General features: G+C 39.8%; 5 protein-coding genes across 7 annotated transcripts; 2 read left to right on the forward strand and 3 right to left on the reverse strand.

The window, feature by feature from the left end:
• Positions 1–188: 188 nt before the first annotated feature.
• Positions 189–1,188, reverse strand: LOC6631182 (coiled-coil domain-containing protein 124). Its single transcript, XM_002053201.4, has 2 exons — positions 621–1,188; positions 189–548 (listed from the first exon to the last, which is right to left on the reverse strand). The coding sequence occupies exons 1-2, from the start codon at positions 1,076–1,078 to the stop codon at positions 362–364; spliced, it is 645 nt and encodes a 214-aa protein (XP_002053237.1). The 5' UTR covers positions 1,079–1,188; the 3' UTR covers positions 189–361.
• A 93-nt stretch (positions 1,189–1,281) lies between these two features.
• On the forward strand, positions 1,282–2,397 carry Prp18 (pre-mRNA processing factor 18). Its single transcript, XM_002053200.4, has one exon. It carries the CDS (start codon positions 1,359–1,361, stop codon positions 2,373–2,375), a length of 1,017 nt encoding a protein of 338 aa, XP_002053236.1. The 5' UTR covers positions 1,282–1,358; the 3' UTR covers positions 2,376–2,397.
• Positions 2,391–3,436, reverse strand: P5cr (Pyrroline 5-carboyxlate reductase). Its single transcript, XM_002053199.4, has 2 exons — positions 2,617–3,436; positions 2,391–2,556 (listed from the first exon to the last, which is right to left on the reverse strand). The coding sequence occupies exons 1-2, from the start codon at positions 3,393–3,395 to the stop codon at positions 2,493–2,495; spliced, it is 843 nt and encodes a 280-aa protein (XP_002053235.1). The 5' UTR covers positions 3,396–3,436; the 3' UTR covers positions 2,391–2,492.
• Positions 3,437–3,840: 404 nt separating this feature from the next.
• Positions 3,841–16,525, reverse strand: Cad99C (cadherin 99C). The gene is made up of 11 exons (XM_002053198.4): positions 16,223–16,525; positions 12,362–12,535; positions 11,562–11,740; positions 11,158–11,280; positions 9,314–9,493; positions 9,171–9,236; positions 6,088–9,006; positions 5,496–6,032; positions 5,318–5,436; positions 4,495–5,256; positions 3,841–4,431 (listed from the first exon to the last, which is right to left on the reverse strand). Exons 2-11 carry the CDS (start codon positions 12,528–12,530, stop codon positions 4,290–4,292), a joined length of 5,196 nt encoding a protein of 1,731 aa, XP_002053234.1. The 5' UTR covers positions 12,531–12,535; positions 16,223–16,525; the 3' UTR covers positions 3,841–4,289.
• A 3,541-nt stretch (positions 16,526–20,066) lies between these two features.
• LOC26531142 (uncharacterized) lies at positions 20,067–21,823 on the forward strand. 3 transcript variants are annotated; one of them, XM_032436523.2, is made up of 2 exons: positions 20,067–20,223; positions 20,823–21,823. In XM_032436523.2, exon 2 carries the CDS (start codon positions 20,884–20,886, stop codon positions 21,643–21,645), a length of 762 nt encoding a protein of 253 aa, XP_032292414.1. In that variant the 5' UTR covers positions 20,067–20,223; positions 20,823–20,883; the 3' UTR covers positions 21,646–21,823. The 3 variants fall into 3 exon arrangements, with proteins under 3 accessions (XP_032292414.1, XP_015027866.1, XP_015027865.1); XM_015172380.3 differs by lacking the exon at positions 20,067–20,223 and adding an exon at positions 20,237–20,472; XM_015172379.3 differs by lacking the exon at positions 20,067–20,223 and adding an exon at positions 20,735–20,752.
• Positions 21,824–22,222: the final 399 nt, after the last annotated feature.

Consider the following 22,222-nt stretch of genomic DNA (forward strand, 5'->3'; position numbering starts at 1 on the left):
CATTATTACACATTAAAGTAGATGGTACACACATATTTAGGTGCCATCAGCTTATTACCATTGCCCGTTCGTTGCACAACCGTAATGTAAGTAATTTGACAGTAAATGGCACCATCATTGAGGGCTTAAAATTTCTGCTAATGAAATAGGGTGTATGTGCTCGTATAAACGATATGACAATAGTAATATCTGAATAATAAATATGGCTGGCAAATTTATTTTTGCATTCTAAAATTAAATTTTAAGCATAAACTAAATAGTTATTTTACATTTTTCAATTGATGGGCTTTTCTGCTAGGCAGTCAAAAACTGAACAAAATAGTACAATAAATTCACAATCTAAATGACAGGCTGCGGTCTTTCAACAAGCCTGATTAAACGGATTTTCCGGAGACTTGTTCCATTCCTTCATCAAAAGTTGCTTCCACTGAGACATACGCAATGAAGGATTTTCAGCTTTAATGCGTTGAAGATTATTGGCTTCAAATGTTTTATAGGCCGCTCTCATACGTTTTTCTGGATGCTTGTCGTCATCATTGTCTTTGACACTAAAAATAGATAATTGTATTTGCCATTTGTTAAACAAAACAAAAAGAATTGAATTCATTTGTTGCACTTACCTAAGCACTGCCAGGGCCTGGTCAACATTTGTGGCAACATTGGCATCAGCTAGAGATCTGTTCAGATTCTCCTCAATGGTGTTGTGCTGTAGTACGACACGAGGGGCCAAGGGCTTGTTGGCTTCATTGATTGCGTCCATAACACGTTGTTTCTTTTCCAGCTCTTCTATTATCTGTTGGCGATTGATTTTAGCCAGCGGCTGCTTGCGTTGGGTGTTTATTGAGCTAAGTTCCTGATCCAACAAAGCTTTGGATTCCGCCTTACGACGCGCAGCTTCAGCCCGTTTTTTCTCTTCTTCTTCACGACGCTGTTGTTTTTTGGCAAGATTCTTGTCATCGTCGTGCCACAAGCGGTCTTCGGCTTCCTTTGCTTTGCGTTCTTGGATGGCCTTCTTGTTGGCATCCTTGCGGTCACGAGCCTCTACTGCTTTTGAGTTCATTCCCATCTTCTTAGGCATTTTATGTACTTTACTAATTAATTGTTTACAAAAGCAGTATAACCGCGTTACACTATGTCTATTTGATTTTACAATCCACTATCTTTCTGAACAATGATAAAATTTTGATAACATATGGTAACCAGGGCTTCATTGTTGTTTTTAGTATTTTTTAATATTTTCATTCAACAAACGGTCACACCGATACTTAAATTCATTTCAATTACCAAAATCTTTGACTGATGGTCATACCTTTTAGTTGTAATTTTATTTATAGTTTGCTCGTTGTAAATAAATAGCAATGGAGATATTAAAAGCAGAAATCGCTCGGAAACGCAAGTTACTTGAGGAAAAGCAATTAGTGGATGATAAGAAAAAGTTCTTTCGCCGCGGCGACCTCAGTGCTAAAGACACCGAGGAAGTACTACAAAAAGTGGGCTACAAGAAACAAGAGCAAGTTGTGGAACCAAGGGCTGAGGGCGCATACAGTTTTGTAGCTGATGGACAGAATATTTTACCTCGCCTTGAAGTTATACGTCGACTACGGGAGCGCGGCGAACCTGTGCTATTATTTGGCGAGACTGAGCCGGAAGCATTCGATAGATTACGAATTTGCGAGATTTCACAGCCCGAAGCTAACCGCGGCTTCCGCAACGATTTCCAGGAAGCAATGGAGCAGGTGGATGCAGCATATCTGCAGGAAATGTTCGCCAACACACCCACAGCCAAGGAGGATAAGAAATCAGACTTCACGGAGCTAGATGAATCCATTTCCTGGGAGAGCATTCAGGCGATGGCTCAAAAAATGGGACGAAACAAAGACTATGACATGGACGTCATCATAACCCTTTTAACCTTTCTTCTAAAGTTGTGGAACGCACAGATCGCCAGCTACACCAAACATGAGAAAATGTCGACGAAAGTGAAAATGACTCGAGTCATTTACACACAGACGAAGGAGTATGTGAAGCCATTATTTCGTAAACTGAAGCATCACACATTGCCCGAAGACATTCTTGACAGCTTACGGGACATATGTAAGCATTTGCTGAATCGCAATTACATATCAGCAAGTGATGCCTATTTGGAAATGGCCATAGGCAATGCTCCATGGCCAATTGGAGTTACCATGGTGGGCATACATGCCAGAACGGGACGCGAAAAGATTTTCTCAAAAAACGTCGCTCATGTTATGAACGACGAAACACAGCGAAAGTATATACAGGGACTGAAGCGGTTGATGACCAAATGCCAGGAATACTTTCCAACCGATCCTTCCAAATGTGTCGAGTATGTTAGCAAAAAGGATCGTGAATAAATATATGTACATGAGTTGATTATATCACCGCCTTTAGTATATTTAAATGGAACTGTTTGTCATGTATGCCTAGGGAGGTTTACCTGTAGAGGGACACACTCAATGGTTTGGGACACTTTACTTTTTGCCCAGCTCAGCTGAGCGTAATGAAGACTTCTCCACGGCATTGATAATCGTAGCTCTGCAAAAGAAAATGCTATCTAATTGGTTTTTCTCGGATTTTGATTTGTGTGCTCTCTACCTGAGGTTTCCCTTTTCCAGCTCGTGTACACCGACAATAGTTGAACCACCAGGTGAACAGACCTCATCGCGCAGGACAGCTGGATGCTTGCCGGTCAAAAGCACCGTCTTGGCGGCGCCTAGTAATGTCTGTGCAGCAAATTGTAATGCCATCTGCCGTGGTACTCCCTGTTTCACTGCACCATCGGCAAGAGACTCAATAATGGTATAAACAAAAGCTGGTCCGCAGCCGGTCACGCCAGTGACTGCGTCGATCATTGGCTCTGGTACTTGTTGCGCCAAACCCAATGAGTTTAGCATTAAATGAACTTTTTCTAGATCCTGGTGTGCGACATGCGCATTGCCAGTATAAACAGTGCATCCCTCTCCTACCTGCATGGAGGTATTGGGCATTGTTCGTATCATCTTTAGGCCCGACATTCCTATGAATGCAAATGTCTCCTCTAGCGTTTGTAGGGTTGTGCCTGCTAAAACTGAGACGAACAGTTTGTTTGCGTCCTTTGCCGACGGAACGTGTTTGTATTTAAGTTGTGCTGCACAAGGCCCCAGCATATGTGGCTTTACGCAGATGAAAATAATATCTGTGTGCTCCAAGACATCGTTGTTGTCATCGGTTGTAGTTGCGCCTAGTTCACGCCAGCGGGACAGATTTTCAATATGCGGTCCCGACACCATCACCTGGCTGGCCTTAACAATTCCACCGCGAATAAGGCCGGAACCAATCGAAAATGCCATATTTCCGCCTCCAATAAATCCAATACGCTCATCTAACTTTGCCATCTCGCCGGTTTGCAGAAGCAAGAAAAATTGACTTATCGATTGTTATTTGTATAAATGTGTGACCATGCCTCGGTAAAGGAAAAATACAATAGTGCATACATTGAAAATGAAGATACATATGTACATACTAAATAGTAAATAAGTGTGTACGTTCGTAGTTCACGCAATAAACGTCTTTTCAAATGTATGACTAATAGGTGTTAATTCGATTTTATTTAAGACTAAGTGGAAGGAAGAGCCATTTAATATTTCATATGCTGTGCACGTGGCAAACGAAAAATCCAACTAATATGATATATGTTAAATATCATAAACAAGCTATCACACAAACTACAAGCTATGTAGGGTTTTAATAAAATATTTATAAATAAATATTTCGCAAAAAAGCCGACTTTTAATATTAGCTAAACTTTATTTTATAATAATAATGCTCACATGCACACAGTTTAACAGGCAATACGGGCTTGTCTGTGACCAAATTTTTATTGAAAATGTTGATAAAAAATAGTTCAAGAACTTACAATTTATATTGTATTACTTATTTTACGCTTTACCATTTTGCCTATGCAAAAATGGTAATATTTTAAGTACAAAATCAATCTTGCTCTAAATGCAGTATGCTTGCATACTTTAACTTTGTAAAACTAATGACTGCAGTTTGCGGCTGCTTATGTACAAAAATAATTCAATCTTATCAGTTTCTTCTTTATATTTTAAATTATATATACACATTCTCAATATGATGGCAACAGCTCATTCAGTTTAATTATCTATAACATTTTTGAGAATATACAACTACTTAAATTCATTTAATGCAAATGACATACTTATGTACATAAATACAACATTAATAAATACACCCAATTTGACACTAATTTGCAGTTAGTTTTCTATTCATAGCTCTGTTGTTGTCTCCACCTCAGACCGATCCAAGTCGTTTAAATATGAGAAGCTCATTTGTCCGTAGTCTCGCTTACCGAAAATCACATTTTCATTGGTGAAACTCATATGATTTTGACTCACATCGCCGTTCGATCTGAAATTTTGGTAATTAATAAATATGCTAAGAATTAAGAGGGAGAAAATTAAATAAACCCACCTTTGAAACAACGGATTGGCTATGGGCAATTCGCCAGCGTATAAACGATTATTTTGCTGGTTATTCCGACCCAAAGTGTTAGTCATGAACTCATTGCCCCCGTTCAATGAGGCGATACCGCCAAAAGTATTGCCGCGTCGACCCATCGTACTGTAGCCATTGTTTTGGGCATTTGCATTGGCCAAATTATTCCGGCTGGATGTGTCATATTTATAGCCATCATTCTGATATTGATTGCTATTATGGTGCTTAATACGCCCCAAGGTTAGGGTGGCTGGGTTGCCATTTCCGGGCATGCCCAGGGGATTGGCATTGTTGCGGGAATTCATTTCTAGTGTGCGATTAAATGTATTCTGACGATTGTTTAGTGTTAAATTGTTGTTGTTGTTGTTATTGTTGTTTATATTATTGGCTATGTTATTGAGATTATTATGGCGAATGGTTGAAATTGTTCCCGTGCTCGCATCCACATGCGTGGGACTCGACTGCATTTCTCCTCCAGCTCCGCCTCCGCTATTCTGTTTGTGTGTTATATAGCTGACATTGTCTAGAGAAAATGCATGATTCTTTGCGCTAAAATCCAGTTGTAAATCCTCGTCCCCATCCGGTGGCACAGCCATGGCCAGCATTTGGGTTTCATACTCCTTCAAGTTGGCCACAGCATCGCCAGAATTTGCGGCTTGCGAGTTGACGATCACGGGATCGTAGCGTGTCGGAGTTGGTGCCGAGTAATGCCGAATGCGCTGCTTAAAGTTCTTATATCTGCATAGGAAAATAAACATTTAATGGGGAATTGCTAAAGCATTCAAGAGCTATTACTTACTTGGACCATGATATGCATATGTATATTATGCCGACTGTACCCAGTATTAGGATTATAATCGATATGGATATAAGCGTGAAAGAAAATACCTCATCATCGATGGCAATTGCAGCTTTGATCTTTAATGAGTTATTTCTATTAGTATTGCCTCCTAGATTCCCCCACTCAATTTTCTTACCTTGTGCACTTGCTCTCTTATCTGAATTGGTGCGTGGATGCCATCGGCATTAGCGTGCGCTAGGTTCGATGCCGCCAAGTTAAGTTCCGAGCCCACTGATGGTTCCAGCAGCGTCTCTTGGATGATGCTGTCGTTACGGCCTAGTAGCTTCTCCGATTTTGGATCGATTAGATAAAACCAGACATCGGTTGCTTCGGGATTCTCGACAACCGTGCCGTTGCTCGTTGCGTATTTCCGATTGCTAATACGTTCGATACCACTGACTAAGCCATTGGTCCTCTCCTCAAGCAGCTCTTCCAATGCCGTGTAATGATTCCGAATCTTATTGGGTGCGGCATTAGAGAAAGCCAGCGCCAAACGGTTTACATCTGTTAACTGATTGACTACGATGCGGGCTCTTGTGTGATGCGAGCCCTGCTCCTGGGCATCATTATCACTGGCCTCCACGTAGAATACCATGGGGAATTTGGCATCATTGAAAGGTCTCGCGGTACGCAAAGTACCCGTATCCTCGGCTAACATAAAGTATGTAGAAGGCTGGAATAAGGCTAGAGTTAAAATCTTTTTAGTAAGCAGAGCCCCAGAAGCTTACTAGATTTTCGTTGCGGAAATCCTCTTCATCGTAGAGCTTGTATCTCAGTAAACCAAATTTACCGGAATCCCGATCGATGGCGCGTACTTGCAATATGGTTGTGTCCACGTCCATTTCGGGTGTGACAATCGCATAATAGGTTTCATTCTGGCCGTGGAGTCGATTAAATATGAATTCTGGTGGATTATCGTTCTCATCTTGCACCATGATATTGACGGTGGTGCGATCCTTACGTGGACTCACAAAATACCTCTGCGAGACCAGCTGTAGCTCTAGAGTATACGATATTTTACTCTCAAAATCCAAGGGCTTGGCAAGCATCAGCAGGCAACCATAATCTTCGAAGCTCAGCTCAAAGACGCCCTGCTCATTCCCCCCAACGAATTCGCACTTAAAGTTTGGTGCACCCTTGGTTGGCTTTTTGGAGTTCATGATTTGAATTAACTTCAAAGTGCTATTCACGGCTGTGGACTCGGGCACACTGAGGACGTAGCTGTCATCACCAAAGGCTAGTCCGACTGTTTCCGAATTTGTATTTGGGCCTTTCTCGCTGTTCATTTGATTTTCCATTAAGCTCTCTTCGTCGGAATCAACCAACAGATGGCGGACAAACACTGGCAGCATGGCGACTGAACTAAGCTGCGGTTCCCCCATATCATAAGCTCGTATGTCCACCTGGTACTCGGTATCCTCTTGCTTGCGCAGCTCATCGCGAATACGCACCGCTCCTGTGTCTGGATCAACTTGAAAATATTTCAGTGCCTTGCCACGCCCAACTAGCTCGTACCGAATCACATTGCCCGGTGACGTGCCATCGCCATCAATTGCGGGCATGGTCGCTATGACTGATCCAATGGGCTGGTCATCGTTGACAGTTACCGGACCGGGTACCGATATGAACACAGGGCGTACATCATTGCGATCCTCGACCTCGACCACGATGCGAACAGTATCGCCCAGTGCATCTCCGTCATTTTCAATGGTTCCAATGATCAGCTGATGCTGTTGCTGCTTTTCGTAGTCCAAGCCCTTTGTTGTTCGAATTTCGCCCGTATCGGGGAAGACCTTAAACAGCTCGGCATCCCCTTTTCGCAGCACATATGTAATTTCTGGAGTGGAGTCCGGATCATGGGCTTGTACTGTGGCCACCAGAAAGTTGGGCATGTTTTCGGGAATTCGTACACTGATGCTGGCATCATTAAACTTTGGCACCTCATCTGGCAGATCGTGAACAACAACTGTGACACTTGCCGTACCCAGCCGGGCATCGGGTGCTCCATCCTTGGCTGTCACCACAAATTTGTATTCATTGAGTCGCTCGAAGTCTAGCTTATCGGAGGTGCGTATCTCGCCGGATTTATTATTGATGGAGAATGGTATATCCGTGGGTATTGAGTATGTTATCTCAGCATTGACACCCTCATCCGCATCTGTGGCATGCACAATGCCCACAAAAGCATCTTGCAAGCCCTCATCCACATGGAACACATAGGGCTGAGTAATCTCATCAAACTCGGGATTTTTATCGTTGATATCGGTAACCTTAATGTTAACTGTGGCACTGCTGGACAGGCCACCGTTGTCTTCCGCTTTCACAACTAGCTGATAGCGTGTGAGGCTCTCGCGATCTAGTTTCCGTATAACCATAATAACACCACTTTGCTGGCCAACAGAGAATTGCCGAAGATCGTTGCCGGATATGATGGAGTAGACAACCGGATCGTTTTCCGGGTCATCAGCATGTACGACTGTGACCGTTGAATTAATTTCAGCACCCTCACTAACCTGCACCTCGTACAGCATGTGAGTGAAACGAGGCGGTTTTGTATTTGGGCCCGGTGTTACGGTCACCTCAACAATTGCCTGGGAGGAGAGCCCACCAATGTCAGTTGCCTGGACCGTTATGCTGTATTGCTCACCGGCGAGCAAGCGTCCTCGAGTTTGAATCTCTCCGGTTTGTTCGTTAATATGGAATTTTTGCATACCATTATTGGAGACATGGTATATAGAGTAGGTGACTACGGCATTAGCACCCTCATCAATGTCCGTTGCCATCATTTGTGCCACCAAGCGCTGCTCGTGCTGATCGCCGGCTGAAATGGAAATGGGAGCCACCATCGCCAGCTTTGGAGCGTTATCGTTAACATCACGTAAATGTACGGTTAGGCTCAGTGGGGCACTGGCCGCGTTTGTTCGGGGCTCACGTGCGACAACCTGAAATTTGTAGCGTCCTGGCGCAGGTGGATCACGGTCTAGGCCTTCTTCGTTGACAATCAGTATTCCATTGCTGGTCACATTAAATGACGGCGTCGTCAATTCATATATATAGTCGGGCTTTGGATCGTCCTCACCCAAATCATCGTCGGTGGTACTTAAAGAGATTGGTATTCCATTCGCATCCACAACTTTCGTGCCGATTGGTGAATTCTCATCAACATATCCCACGGTATCTGTGGACGATATAACCGGTGGGTTTGCATCCACTGGCTTCACAGCAATGGTCAGCTTAGCCGTTGTGAAACGACGTGGAGCCGGTGAGATCTCCTCGGCTCGCACTATAATATCATATCGTTTGGCTGTCGACGTATCGATAGCTTTAATCTGCTTTAAAACACCCGTTTCCTCATCAATTTCAAAGTAGTCCGCGTAGTTGCCGGGAATTCCACTGGCAAAGCTATAACGTATTCGCGAACTAATTGTGTCCAGATCCACGGCCTGTATTCGTTCCGGTAGAACATTAAGCACACCTTGCACCGAGCCTGCAGGTACGGACGCCGTGTACTCGGGATTAATACAAGCACCATCCAGTAGCACGCATCCGCGGTAGATAAAAGACGGGTCCATATCATCAGAATCGGCTATGTTTACGGTCAGAGTGGTGGTCGAAGATAGACGTTCTGAAACATTTCGCGCACGATCCTAAATAAAGAATTAAAATGCAAGAATACAATATAAAATATCTTTTCGTTTTGATAAGCTTAGAAAATCCCATTCCAAGTTCTATAGTGGGACTCAGACTCAGACTTCAAGCGGAATATTTAATTTTATCTTTGAAGCATTTACTCAATCTTAATTGTACTTACCGATGCTACAATGGTCAAATAAAATCGCTGTATCTTTTCGTAATCCAACGTCTTGGCCACTGTCACCTGGAAATATGGGAAAATCAATGCGCATTATATTCCATACTCAGATGTACATGTTATGTGAATCCTTTGTCAGTTACCTGTCCTTGGTGGGGAAATGATATTGCGAAAGTTCCAAAACCATCGGCGCTAGTCAACTTATCATCCTCGGTCATGTTGATATTGCCCTTAACTATAAAATACTCGACTAGACCATTTACGCCAGCATCTTTATCGAGCGCTTGTATATTCCTATACACAGTCGTTCCTAATGGTGTGCTCTATAGTAGAATCATCATATAATTTAATTATCAGCATTAGTACAAATTCATTTTGAGCTATCTATTCATAAAAAATAAAATTGTTTATCTTCGGCATGCCAAATATTTAATACCCTTTCCGGCCGCACCTAAGCAAAGTTTTGGATAGCTTTGGAACTGAGAGATAAGTTTGCATAGCAACAGGCAGACAGATCGGCTGTTGCTACCGATCTAGAATCTAGCCTATGTTTCTATGCGTTATACATTTCAAGCCAAAATTATAGTAGCCGGCACAAGACTAATCTAGTCGAGCATGCACGACTAGAGGATACTCTGCAGCAAACCACTAATCTTATTGAATTATGCAGTAAATAGCGGTTGATATTAAAAAAGTAAAGTTTTCACCACTTTTTATTATTCTAGCCGTGTTTTAAAATCGATATTATGAGAATGGCAGAAGATATTGAAAAAGCTTATAAAATTGTTCCGCTCATCACCTGCTTCTATAATTTTCGACATTGGCGCCTTTATATAGACGGGGACTGACGACACGACAAGCTCAAGAATATATACAATTTATACACAAGTTTGTTATATATATATATATATATATGTGTGTATATATAACCTAAGCTTACCTAGCCCTTTTACCCATATCGAAAAGTTAGTCGGAGCTCGCCAAGGGCTATAATTAAGTTTAAATAAGCTTATGGGACTGTTCATTGAAAATATCGGTGGTTGCCTTAAAACCTTAGAACTGGCCGCAAAATGTTGATACATTTGACTTATAGATGGAGAAACAATAAAAGTTACGATAATGATTGTTACCGTTTTATGCCGTGCAAATATGCTAAATACGATGCGCCGGAAACCAAAAATGGCATGTTCATGAAAATTAGGTAGCCACGGCTATTGCTATTGTTGTTAGCCTCTTCAGACTGTGCCGGACGGCTTCAGGCGGCAACGCTGCTGCAAAGCCAACAACAACAACAGCAACAGCAACAACAACAGCAACGGCAACAACAAAAAAACAAGCTGGGTGACAAAACGTGCCCAACCACATTGAGATGCACCAAAAGTGCAGTTATATAACGGGCAAAAAGCAAACAGCCTTTTACATTTAACTATCACAATGTAGGCTTGTAAGTAGTATCTGTAAGTATGTTGGCCCCCCTCTGCAGCCGGGCAGTACACGAGCCGCCTCTCACCCTCAGGGTTACCTGTTACCTGTGCCCCATCCGGGGCCATTCCGGCTGCTGGTCGCGGGCGAGAAGTTACTTAGTCATCGGATTGAACTTTTCAATTGGTTTCGCTGCCAGCATTGAGCACAGGTATATTAAATGGCAAGCGGTTGCTATTTGGCTTGTAGTATGCGATCTTTGGCAAGGTGCAACATATCGAGGAATGTTTCATGCTTGAATGACCATAGGAATGGGCCACAAGGCTGTCACAAATGTCTGTTGTGACAGAAAAAAAACGTTTATCAATAAATGATACATTTTCCTGATCATCAGAAAAAAATCTATAACAAACCTAATTTGCATATGTGGTAAACGTGTATTCAGACAGACGGACAGACAGCCGGACGGACCTAACTAGTTTCACGGAAATTAAGAAATGATGTACAGATGTACGCCTTATGTACCTGTACCTACAGGTACTTGCTATAGAAGATTATTACTTACCTCTGGCACAGTGATTTCATAGGGTGTGTTCATAAAATGTGGTGCATTGTCGTTGACATCGGATACCCTTACAATGATCGGAATATTGCGCTTCTTATTTGACTCGCGTATGGTGCATGAGACCTATAACACATAATTGTATTGAATATTTTAGACTTGGCAATTCGCAAGTTAGTTGGGGGAGGGAGTTTCTTGATATATCTAACAGCTGACATTATTCAAAATTGATTTTAACTCCAAAAGAGGTCGCATAAGTTAATTTTTATAGAAACTAAACTAAACTTATTTAAGGACAATAAGCCGTAGATACATTTACTCATGTTAGTATCTAAGTAAAATTATAGGCGCCTTCCGATAGTTAAATACATGTAACTGAATAACTTAAAGGCAATGCAATAACTCACCTGGAACACAATGTGACTAAGATTCTCCTCATCGCGATCAAGTGGCTGAATCAGCTTCAGATGCTTTCCCTCTAGTAGGAAAGTCGGATGTCCCTTTGGAAAGACTAGATCGAGCGCAATTTCCGTGTATGGATCACCGAAAATAGGCAGCTGTGCAGGTGTTGTACCTTGTCCAGTGACTGAGAATGATTCGAATAAAATAAATAATTACTTACAATTGAGAATCGAAGCTCAGTCAGAAAGCTGGTAAACACAACTGACAAGAAGGGCGTGTGTGTGTCGACATCAGCCTTTCACTTTGTGTTTGTGACTTGAAGTATTTATATGAAAATGGTTGGGACAATTATTTTCTACTCAATTATTGGAAAATGTGTGCAGACACACAGAGGAACGGAAACTGCGGATTTGATTTCCACTCTTCTGTTTTCCCTCGTAAGTGGATCGGCCATATTCATGTCTATCCATTTAAGTTCAATATTTGTGACCATTAAAATATTCTTACTCAAACATTTGCCAACTATTTGCAAATAAGCATTGTCTCACAACCAATCGTATTTGCATGTGAGAATCTGTGTCTCATGCGATGAGAAACTACAGTTGAGTCTTTACCATTTCTTTCATCTTGTTGCTGTTATAAAACGCGTATTTAATTAGACTTGATTGTCTAGAAAACTGTAGTCGAACTGTGAAATTATGCTTTATTTCTTGTAAGTGTTCTATGTAGTTGAATATAAGCAAATATTTATTAACTGAGATAGCATACGGATATATTACTTTGTATAAAATTCCGATATACTTACAATTCCCTCGACTCTCTTCTATATCCAGTATTATGTTAGTTTGGCCCGTTTCCACCTCGCACATTTGGGATTTACCCAAAACACCGACTGTATATTGGCAGCTACATAGCAGCAGAAGAAGTCCCAAAAAGCCAGGTCCCACAGGTGTGGTAGCTTTGTGTGAAATCATTTTAACTGCAAGGTAGCAAAGTTACTTAGAAAATGTATTCGGCAATATATAATATATTATGAAGAAGATACAAACTTATTTTAAACAGAACTGTTTCCAGTCGAGAATTTCAATTTTTGAAATACTTATAAAAAGAATATTTCAACGTCTTGTAGTTTTTGGCGTTAACTAATTAATAATCCCTATATATAAAACTGTTTGTCCTGACTGATTGACTGACTGATTGATTGAATGACTGACTGATTGGTGATCAACGCACAGTTCAAATCGTAAGAGCTAGGAAGCTGAAATTTTCCCTCTATGTGATGGAGGCGCACGTTAAGACCGGGTTTCGGGAAATTCCACTCGCAAGATTGGAAAAATCGCGAAAAATGTTTGTATGAAACTGTTTTGTTTACCATCCGATCGGCCTTAAGCTCAGATAACTCAGAGTTGGAGGGTGACATTTCGCGCTGAAATTCATTTTCGGGGATCTTTATGAAAAATCATTTGAAACGTGTTTCACATTTTTCACAGAATCAAAGCATCCTCGGTAGAAATGCTATTCTACGATTTTTTAGGTGCAGTTTTCAGTTTTGTCCGATTTACCTCAAACTTATTTTTAGAGCTTTACATAGGAACATAAGGAATACCTGTTTTAGCGAATCGGAAAATCCCACTCCCAACAGTGGTAGGCGGAAAACGATTGTATGAAAGTTATTTATTTATTTCAAAATAATTTTCTTTTTTAGAGCTTTTAGAGAACATTTATTTTCTCCTTGCCACGGGCAATGCTGGGTAATACCCGCAAGTATGTAATTAAAATGCTTAAATGCTTTAAGCAAAAATCTGTTTTGGTTTTGGATGAGTTTAAAATTTAATGAAAATAGTTCCGGTTCTCGCAGGTGTTGGCCACGAAGTATTTGTGGCTTAAAATGGATTAAGTCAAAATTAAAATGAATGAAAATAGAATGTGTAACAACAATTTTTCACTTAAAAATTGTTGATAATTGTGAATGCAGAAGTGGCGCGCCACTAAAATGTGGACTGCATAAATACATATAAATAAATACAAGTTTTCAGTTAAAGAAGGTACTTCTGCTTAAGGATATCGTCAAAAGCAGCTGTAAGTATGTATTTATATATGCAAAAAGGTGGCTGGCAGCACCTTAAATGGCATGACATCAATATGCAATAAATATTTAACTTGCCCATCTTGGAGCTGTCTACGCGTTTTTCTTGTTGCCCACTTTAGAACTGCCCATATAAAGGCCTTTGGGACTGGAAGATAAGATTTTGTAGTCTGGCCATTCGTGAAAAGTGCACGACACAACATCGCCGAGCTTCAACAAAGAAGAACATAATCTTGCGTATATTCTTCACACAAAGCTTCTGAATTGGTTTTGATTATTGAACATATTCATGGTTTTATATCATATGACATGATATAACGATAATTGAGCACTGCTACTAAGTACTGACTATTTTGGTCTTAGCCAAAGGCAGCAGTATGGCCCGGAATGATTACAGCGAATACTGACTAGTCTATCAATTAATTAAACTTAGTAGACATACATGACTAGATAGATATATGCTTATAAAGGAGGCATCTTCGATACTATATAGAGCTTACATGACTCTGTTACAATCTCCCATTTGACACATGTCTTTCCCTAAAATTGCCAAAGTTTTTGGAACGTACTTTGAAGAGGTTGCTAAAGGAGTGTATATACATGTATGTCGGGCTAGATATATACTTGCAGATGTCAGTGTAACTGCGAGTTTATTTTACAACAACTCAGAGTTAGGTATTTCCTGATCGGACATATTTGATGTACAAATTCTCGCCTTTAGTACAACCTGCTTAAGCTTAAATCCAAATGTAATTATGCATGTATAGGTATGCATATTTTTCGTTTCAAACTTTTGACTAGCTTCGAATTCCGCGTAAACCGGAAAAACGGTATATATGCCAAAGGTTAAAACCGAGATGGTGAGCACATATTTTTCCATGAAGGCCTGAAGCATTTGGAGACACCAACTTTTTTATTGACCACGTGTCGCGTTACGTCTGGTGTCGTTTTCTCAATTGCAACATATATGATTCTGAACTGTACAAGTCAGCACTATAAATTAAAAATTAAAAATGCATATGCACTCAAAATGTACAAAAGTCGGACTGTGTACGCGCATAAGCTCAGGCAAGAAAATAACTTGCCGATATTAAAAATTCGCAATTTGGCTTAACAACGCTGTGACAGAAAAACTTTACACTTGAAAAACGAAGAAAACTTGAGAAAGGAAGCAATTAACTTCGTCAAAATACTTATGCCTATGACTGTCGGTATTATCGCTTGGATCATGCCAAAGATTAATTTGATTATGTAACTGAATTAAGAGAAGACGCTCATAAATCATTCGAAATTCAATTTCAAATATGACAAATAAAATAAACTAACTAAAAGTACACGAAATTCTGTTAAGCATCTTCACTTCTCCTCGACACTTGAATGGGATAGCACTTCATTTCATTTCATGCAATTTTATTTTAAAAAAACTTTGTTTAATTGTTGTTATTTAAAGAACTTACAACACAAAGAATATTTAATTTCAGGCAAAGCATGTATGATAGATTTAAAAAAAAGCTGAGGCTCGTTTCTGCTCAAAGCCTTGATCATATTATTATTATTTATTTACACATGGGTTACTTCTGAGTTAGATGCACAGGATGTATCTTAATTTAACTACATGGAGCACATTTTAAACGGATTTTTGATGAAACTATGCGTTTGACTTAAATCAGGTTTTTCACGCCGATAAGGACAACTTTCACTTGATTTTACTTACAATATTAAAGTGGGATGAGCACAGTTAACCGATAGAGAAATAAGAGTTTCTTTTATCACAAAAATAAAATGTTAAAATGTATTAAACAACCTGGTATATATGGTATAAATTACCACACCGGCAGGCGATTCATTCAGGATTTGAATAGATTAAGGTTTTCACTTTTGCCAACATGGCAATGGCCGATCAAACACACACACACACACAAATACACAGGCACCCACATCAGTTGGCCAAAAATGATTTTAACCTGCTCAAAAATCTGCGAAACGTGCAACACAACAACAATACTCTCTGTGGCTGTGACTGTGGCTGTGGCTCTGGTTGCGGGCAGTAAAAGTAGTGTGGCAAGTTGATGTTGTACGTCTGGCGACTCTCTAAGTCCCCATGTGACAGCAGTTTATTTGCAAACGCTCTCCAACACACGTGACCCCAATTGCCAACCCCAACATAATATAGCTTTTCCCAAGCGAAATTGAGGTCAACCAAGTAACCCAAGACGTCCTGTAATTATAATCGACGGAAATGCCGTATCTGCGAGATACATGAGTGCAGACACATTATAAGCCAACGCAATTATTATAATATTCTGATATTATTTATTTGGTTAGAACGATGTATATTTTGCATATAGTTGAGCCGACGTTTTCATATTTGATGCTTATTTTATTTACAGATCTTTTGGATTCGGTATGCGAAGATTTCACTTTTGATATATTTTTGCATTTCGTTTCCCGCATTGACAGGTTTGTTTGGATTTTGGTTTTTACCTATAGACATATAGGTAATAGAAAGTATAATCTGTTAAAGTGCAAATAACGGGCCGATGATTTCATCTAGTCACACTTTTAACTTGACTCTTTTACCTTTTCAACTTCTTGAATTATAAATTATTTCACAAACATGAGCACATCATTGCAGATTTTTATATAAGACCTTCTTTTGCAGAGAAAACCACAAAAGTTAGAAGGTATTTCAGTTGATTAATAATCCCACGAGCTGTTGCAGAATGCCAGATTGCTTTTTCTTTATTAGTTTTACAGTTCGTTTTGTGCACACATAGTTAAGCTGGTGGGGCTAGCGCGAAGCTCGTATTAAATGTTTGAGGTAAGCGCGCACGACGATTATAACACCTGAAGACACAGGTAGCTGGCGTGGAACTGACTTTGGCGACCATGGCAGCACCGCGGCAACAAGTGGGCGCTGTGTTCGAAACGGTTAAGAAATCTGGTTTGTGTGTGTTAAACTGGTTTTGGTACTTGTTTGGCTGGTGATACAAGTAAAAGGATTATGTACAAATGAGTATGTACATGCGCATGTGTATGTAAATATGTTTACTATTTGTTGGAAATAGTTGATAATAATAATTCTATTACAAGTGTCTTGGCAAAGTAAATGTAGTTCATGTAAGAAATAGACAGGTGTGATTAATTAGCACTTAGCACTTGGTAGCATCCATAAAATATTGAAATTTTCTCTAACCCTATTCATACGTCGAGGACTGTTGGCATATCTGTATTTATTCGATCGCGATCTGCAGGTGCAGCGTACTGCAAGCCAATGAAATGCGAACTCCAATCGGTTAACAGAGTCTGTTAAATTAACATTCAATAAACAGCTCCAACTTGTTTTAGTTATGTTGTGTTAAAAACCAGTTCGGACTTCTTCTTCTTTGTTGTGGTTTTTACAGCTTCTCAATTGTTTTATTGGTTAGCGTGTTTTTTTCCCCCTTTTTTTTATTCTTCTACTGCTTCTCTCCGCTGTCGACCAAATTTTTAGCTAAACTCTGTGGTCCTACCTTTTGCCGCATTAAATGAATGAAGTTGCAGAAAGGCAGGTTACTTGCATTATGCGTTGCCAGCGCACCAGAGTCCGTATTCTGCTGCTGCCAATCTCTTTAATGCTTTGCTACATTTTCTTAAAATTGCCAAGCGTTTGGCTATTGCTGTTATGCTGCACCATTTGCATAAATCACAGCCACATGATTGTCATTAAACACCTGTATTTATGTATATACACACATACATATATGCATATGCTACTTAAAATATGTTCGTATGTATGCATATGCATATGTATGTATGTATGTATGTATTGCAAACGGTACCAAATATTTGCACGACAAGTGGAGCTCGAAAAATATACACATACATACATATGTATATGTATGTGTGCACGTACATATGTAAGAAATACCAAAAATGGCTTAACAGCAATTCAACCATGCACATAGTACGCTTGCATAAATGTATGCATGTATGCATGTACATATTTATTGTATTATATGCGCACATTGAAAATTCCGTAAAACGCATTCGTATAGAATCCAGTTATCATGCTTAAAAAGCGAAATTAACTACAACGTATAAATAACAGTACCAATGATTACCCATCGCCATTAACTACTGTAGCCATTTTTGTGCTTTGCTATTTTCACTTGAGATAGGTCTTTAAACCTACCCGGCTTCCTCTGAAGACGAAGCCATGGTTATTTTTAATCGCATAACAAAGTTAAGGCAATAACCGGATCGATGCGCAGGTGTCGATGCTAATGCAACGCTTAAGTGTCGCAATCTGACTAAAATAAATGCGAGTAGCATAAAGGCATTTGTCTAGGTTACCTTATCACTTTATCGTTAGATTATGCGGTATTTATTATAAATGATATGCCAATTACAAACTTAAAAGTAAAATTCATGTAAATTAAGCTGTTGCGCATGCCGTCCACAGTTGATGAGCTGCGTTAGTGTTCCGGCGAGGGTAGGACGAACTAAAAACAATCTTACTTTGTCTTTATATCGCCCCTACATATCCTACTTAAAAGTGTTTACGTTATTATACCCTGAACCCATAAAAAATGGATATAAGGGTATATGGTATTTGTGCAAAATCCAAATGTATGTAACAGGCGGAAGGAAGCATCTCCGAACCCATAAACTATATATATTCTTGATCAGCATCAATAGCCGAGTCGATCTAGCCATGTCCGTCTGGCTATCCGTCTGTCCGTCCGTATGTATGACGCAAGGTTCTCAGAACCTATAACAGCTAGAGACCTGAAATTTTAGATGTAGGTGCTCCTAGTGCCTGCGCAGATGGAGTTTGTTTCCGATAATCGATAACATACTCCGTTTCCAAGCAATCGATAGAAATTGATATCGATATCCTGTATTTTGCGCAATTTTGGTAAATAATAAGAGCTAGAGTCACCAAACTATAGCTTCTAAATTAGAATATATATCTGCATTTGATGTTGGAAGAAGAGGGATTAGGGTATCCCCTAGTCGGGAGCTCCCGACTAGAACCTCTTACTTGTTTTTATACTTTAATTATAGGAAGATCTTAAAACTTTTCAGTAATGTCCCAGCCGCAGTCTGATTACAATTAATAATAATATCTAATATTAATAATATATGTACTATTGTTAGTGCATGTATAGAAAAAGTACCCAATTCGATAAATATTTGATCGAGCTGCCTCTAGCAGACATTTCTGCACGCCTGTTGCTGTAGCTGAATAATCCTTCGGTCGCATTCAACTTACAATTCGATTTGAAAAGCCTCGCTCACATAATGACCACTGCCAGAGCACGGAGAGCAATCTGTGGGCAAAGATCAATTACATACAATGGCTGCATTCACGGTGACGTATGTTGTGCAGAGGCTATTAACTTTGCTTAATTGAATTAGATTTCGTGTTTGGATAAATGAAAGACACCCTACTGTAGCATGTTTGATGCAATTAATTGGAGGGCAATACAGCTACTGCCCATTCCTCAAATGGGAAAAGATCGAACATACTCTGAAAGCTGCCACTATTTGAACGCTCCCCACTTCCTAGAGCGAGAATGTACTCATATGTGTGCACAACTGTACATAGAGTATACAGCAGTCGTATACTCTCGACTGAAGAACATGCTTGTATGCTATTTAACTTGGTTAACCAACACCCCGATCGCTGTTTGGAGTAGCAGGAGCGTATTACTTGTAGGAGTTTGCATGTTTTAAAACAATTTTAATTGCCTTTGCGTGTTTAGTGATGTTTTGATACGTTTACTTCCATTATGCGTATTTAGAACAGCCAATAGTTGACTTGGGAAACTGCGGGCAGTGTCTTGATTGTACTTTATTAAATGGATACAATGAATTGCTGTGAAACTATTAGCAAAATTTCTATAGTTCTGATTTCAAATTGAAGTCAACTTAACTTAATGCTACATTGACATTTCCGTGTGAGATGTGCTCTGGGCTGCATAATAAAAAAAATGTACGTTAATGAAAAAATGTTTTTTTAAACTTATAATTTCCGCCCACTCTACTGAATTATTGAAATAACATTGTACGCTTCACCTGTTTTTTTTTTTTTGGCAAATAGAAAATAATAATTCTGAGCCTTACGAGTAATAAGTGTTCAATACGCTACAAATGCTAGAAAAGCAAATTAATTATTGTTTTGTTTTTCCTTTATCAATCATTTTACTATAATAATACAAATATTTAAATTGTTACTTTGAATATCATAATAATTACTACTAAAATAAGTTAAAAAAGTGAATATTTGCCTTCAATGTGGACATGAGCTCGGTTCATTACGTTATTTACGACGTAAATCGAATTTGGTATTTTTATATTTTCGGGATTTCTCGATTGCCAACTTATCGTCAAACCACCACAGCAAGCAAACAGCTGTCGATACCAAATTCAAACGGTGAACAAAACGTTAAATTTCTAGCTTTGCGGATCAATGGCATATTGATATGTTAGTAGCAAAAATAAAGACATAAGTATAAAGAGGACGTAGGAACCTTTTCATAAGCAACAATAACTCGGCAGCCAGCTCAGCAGGGAAGATAAAACTGGATAAAATAGTGAGTGAAAATGAAAACAAAAAGGAACACGTTTGCATTATCACAAATGAGATGTAACGATGGATGCTGAGCATTAATGCAAAATGGCGTAGTACGATGGTCAGCGATGTCGGCATTGCTGCTAGCAGAAGTGTGGGGAAATTAGACAAAACATATTTTCACCATAGCAAAATGCAGGCAGCCGTTTAATGTCGAACAAATCACAAAGCACGGAAAAGCACACTTAAGAACTTACTTCACGGAAATGTTGTAAGTTACCTAATTTATTAGTATACTTAAATATGCATAGGTATATATGTGGTGAGTTTGTATGATATGTGCAGAGGCTAGTGGAAAGTCGGTCAATTCGGCTTGACATGGTGAAATAGTTGTGTGGGGCCTTCCGGACAGTTTTTAAGCTATAAAAACTATTAAATATTATATTATATATGCATGGATATATACTTTTAAATTTAGCACTATTATTTGTTTAAATTTTTTCGAAAAGCAACCAATATGTTCACAATCTGCTATTTATATAAATAGTATAGTATGATTTATCTCATTTCATAGCACTATATATATGTAGAATTAGGTAATAATTAATTACTTTTCTGTAGCTCAAACTATTGGCCCCAACTGAAGCCTCCGAAAAAACGCCTAGCAAAAAATCTAGGAGCTATGGACACCCTGCTAATGCATGGAGATCGAATCGCAGCGCTGATTGTCATAAATGGACGCCGTCGTGTTGCCACGATAGACACGGGATCGACACGAAGCATTATCAGCGCGGACATCGCCAGTCAGATCAAAACAGATTCGAATCATCTAAAGGTTGGAGTTAAAATTCTCCTAGCTGACGGTTCAAATACAAACGTATCGCAGGCGATGGCAGTGGAGATACTGCTGGGACAAACACGCACGTATATTGTGACGCTGGTGATGCCCAACGTGATGGACGACGTTCTTTTAGGCTTGGATTTCTTGCGTCGGACCAGAGCGGTGCTTCATGTCGGCCCAAACCATCTGTGTTTGTTTCCGTTGCCATTTGAACGTAGGTCTTGGCAGGCAGGCGACAGAATCGAGTCTCGTCCAAATGCAATGGATCTGGCAAAAAAAAGAGCCGTCAGCTGGTTGGCACTAGAGGAGACGATTCCCAAGGACAATAGTTACAAGCGCATGGTACAGAATAAGGCATCAATCGCGACATGGGACAGCAGTTCCATCTGCGAAACACCTGCAGAGGAGGATTGGGTGGTAGCACCCACAGATTGGTGGGTAACCACACCGGACCGACGCCTCCCATCGATGCTAATCGAATTCGTTCTCAACCATATCGAAATGGGTGGAATTCAACGCAGACGTTTTAGGCGACAAGTGGATGGCAGCGTATTTCGCGTATGTATCTCTGCCGCCGGCAGGGTAATCATTTATCCTCGTTAGAAGAGTAAAAAGGAATGGTTAAGTGACATATCTGACCAACGCCGCATGCATGGTTTCCATTAATTGACTAAGTAATGACATTTTTACTCTACATATCTATTCCATTCGGTTTTCCCGTTAAATGTGACAAAACAGACTCGGAAAGGCTTTATAACTATAGTGAATAAAATCAAATTGAAATCAGTATCTTTATTTCTATATATAAAATTGTCTGACTAAAGCCGAGTTACTTTATGTGATGAAGGTGTAAGCTAAGTCGGGCAAGTCGGGATGTAGAAAATTCTGTTCACAATTGTGGAAACATCGGGGATGGTAACAATCGAACTTAAACACGTTTTCACAGATCTTTGTCCAAATTCATTTGAGAAGTATATCACACTTTTTGGAAAATTCATTCCTCCTTGGTGGAAATGGGAGTCCAAGATTGGGTGAGTGATGTTCCGGGCTCAGAATAGTTCCTAAGAAAGTCTAAAGCCTAAAGTCTCTTTCCTTGCAGGTAAAAGGGTATAAGTGGTAGTTGCGTCCGATCGGCCTCAAAGCACTCTGTAGAAATTAAATGAATACGTGTTTCATCGAT

Source organism: Drosophila virilis, chromosome 2 (assembly GCF_030788295.1).
Source record: "Drosophila virilis strain 15010-1051.87 chromosome 2, Dvir_AGI_RSII-ME, whole genome shotgun sequence".
Lineage (NCBI taxonomy): Eukaryota > Metazoa > Arthropoda > Insecta > Diptera > Drosophilidae > Drosophila > Drosophila virilis.

What these genes read in the sequence shown, in the direction of transcription:
- P5cr (XM_002053199.4), bottom strand. Translation starts at nt 3,395, where the DNA reads ATGGCAAAGTTAGATGAGCGTATTGGATTTATTGGAGGCGGAAATATG. An exon ending in CTGGAAAAGGGAAACCTCAG is followed by an intron (nt 2,557 to 2,616) that starts GTAGAGAGCACA and finishes TTTCTTTTGCAG; the next exon opens with AGCTACGATTATCAATGCCG.
- Prp18 (XM_002053200.4), top strand. Translation starts at nt 1,359, where the DNA reads ATGGAGATATTAAAAGCAGAAATCGCTCGGAAACGCAAGTTACTTGAG.
- LOC6631182 (XM_002053201.4), bottom strand. Translation starts at nt 1,078, where the DNA reads ATGCCTAAGAAGATGGGAATGAACTCAAAAGCAGTAGAGGCTCGTGAC. An exon ending in CAGGCCCTGGCAGTGCTTAG is followed by an intron (nt 549 to 620) that starts GTAAGTGCAACA and finishes ATCTATTTTTAG; the next exon opens with TGTCAAAGACAATGATGACG.
- Cad99C (XM_002053198.4), bottom strand. Translation starts at nt 12,530, where the DNA reads ATGATTTCACACAAAGCTACCACACCTGTGGGACCTGGCTTTTTGGGA. An exon ending in AGAAGAGAGTCGAGGGAATT is followed by an intron (nt 11,741 to 12,361) that starts GTAAGTATATCG and finishes AATCATTCTCAG; the next exon opens with TCACTGGACAAGGTACAACA. An exon ending in ATTTGACCATTGTAGCATCG is followed by an intron (nt 9,007 to 9,170) that starts GTAAGTACAATT and finishes TTCTTTATTTAG; the next exon opens with GATCGTGCGCGAAATGTTTC.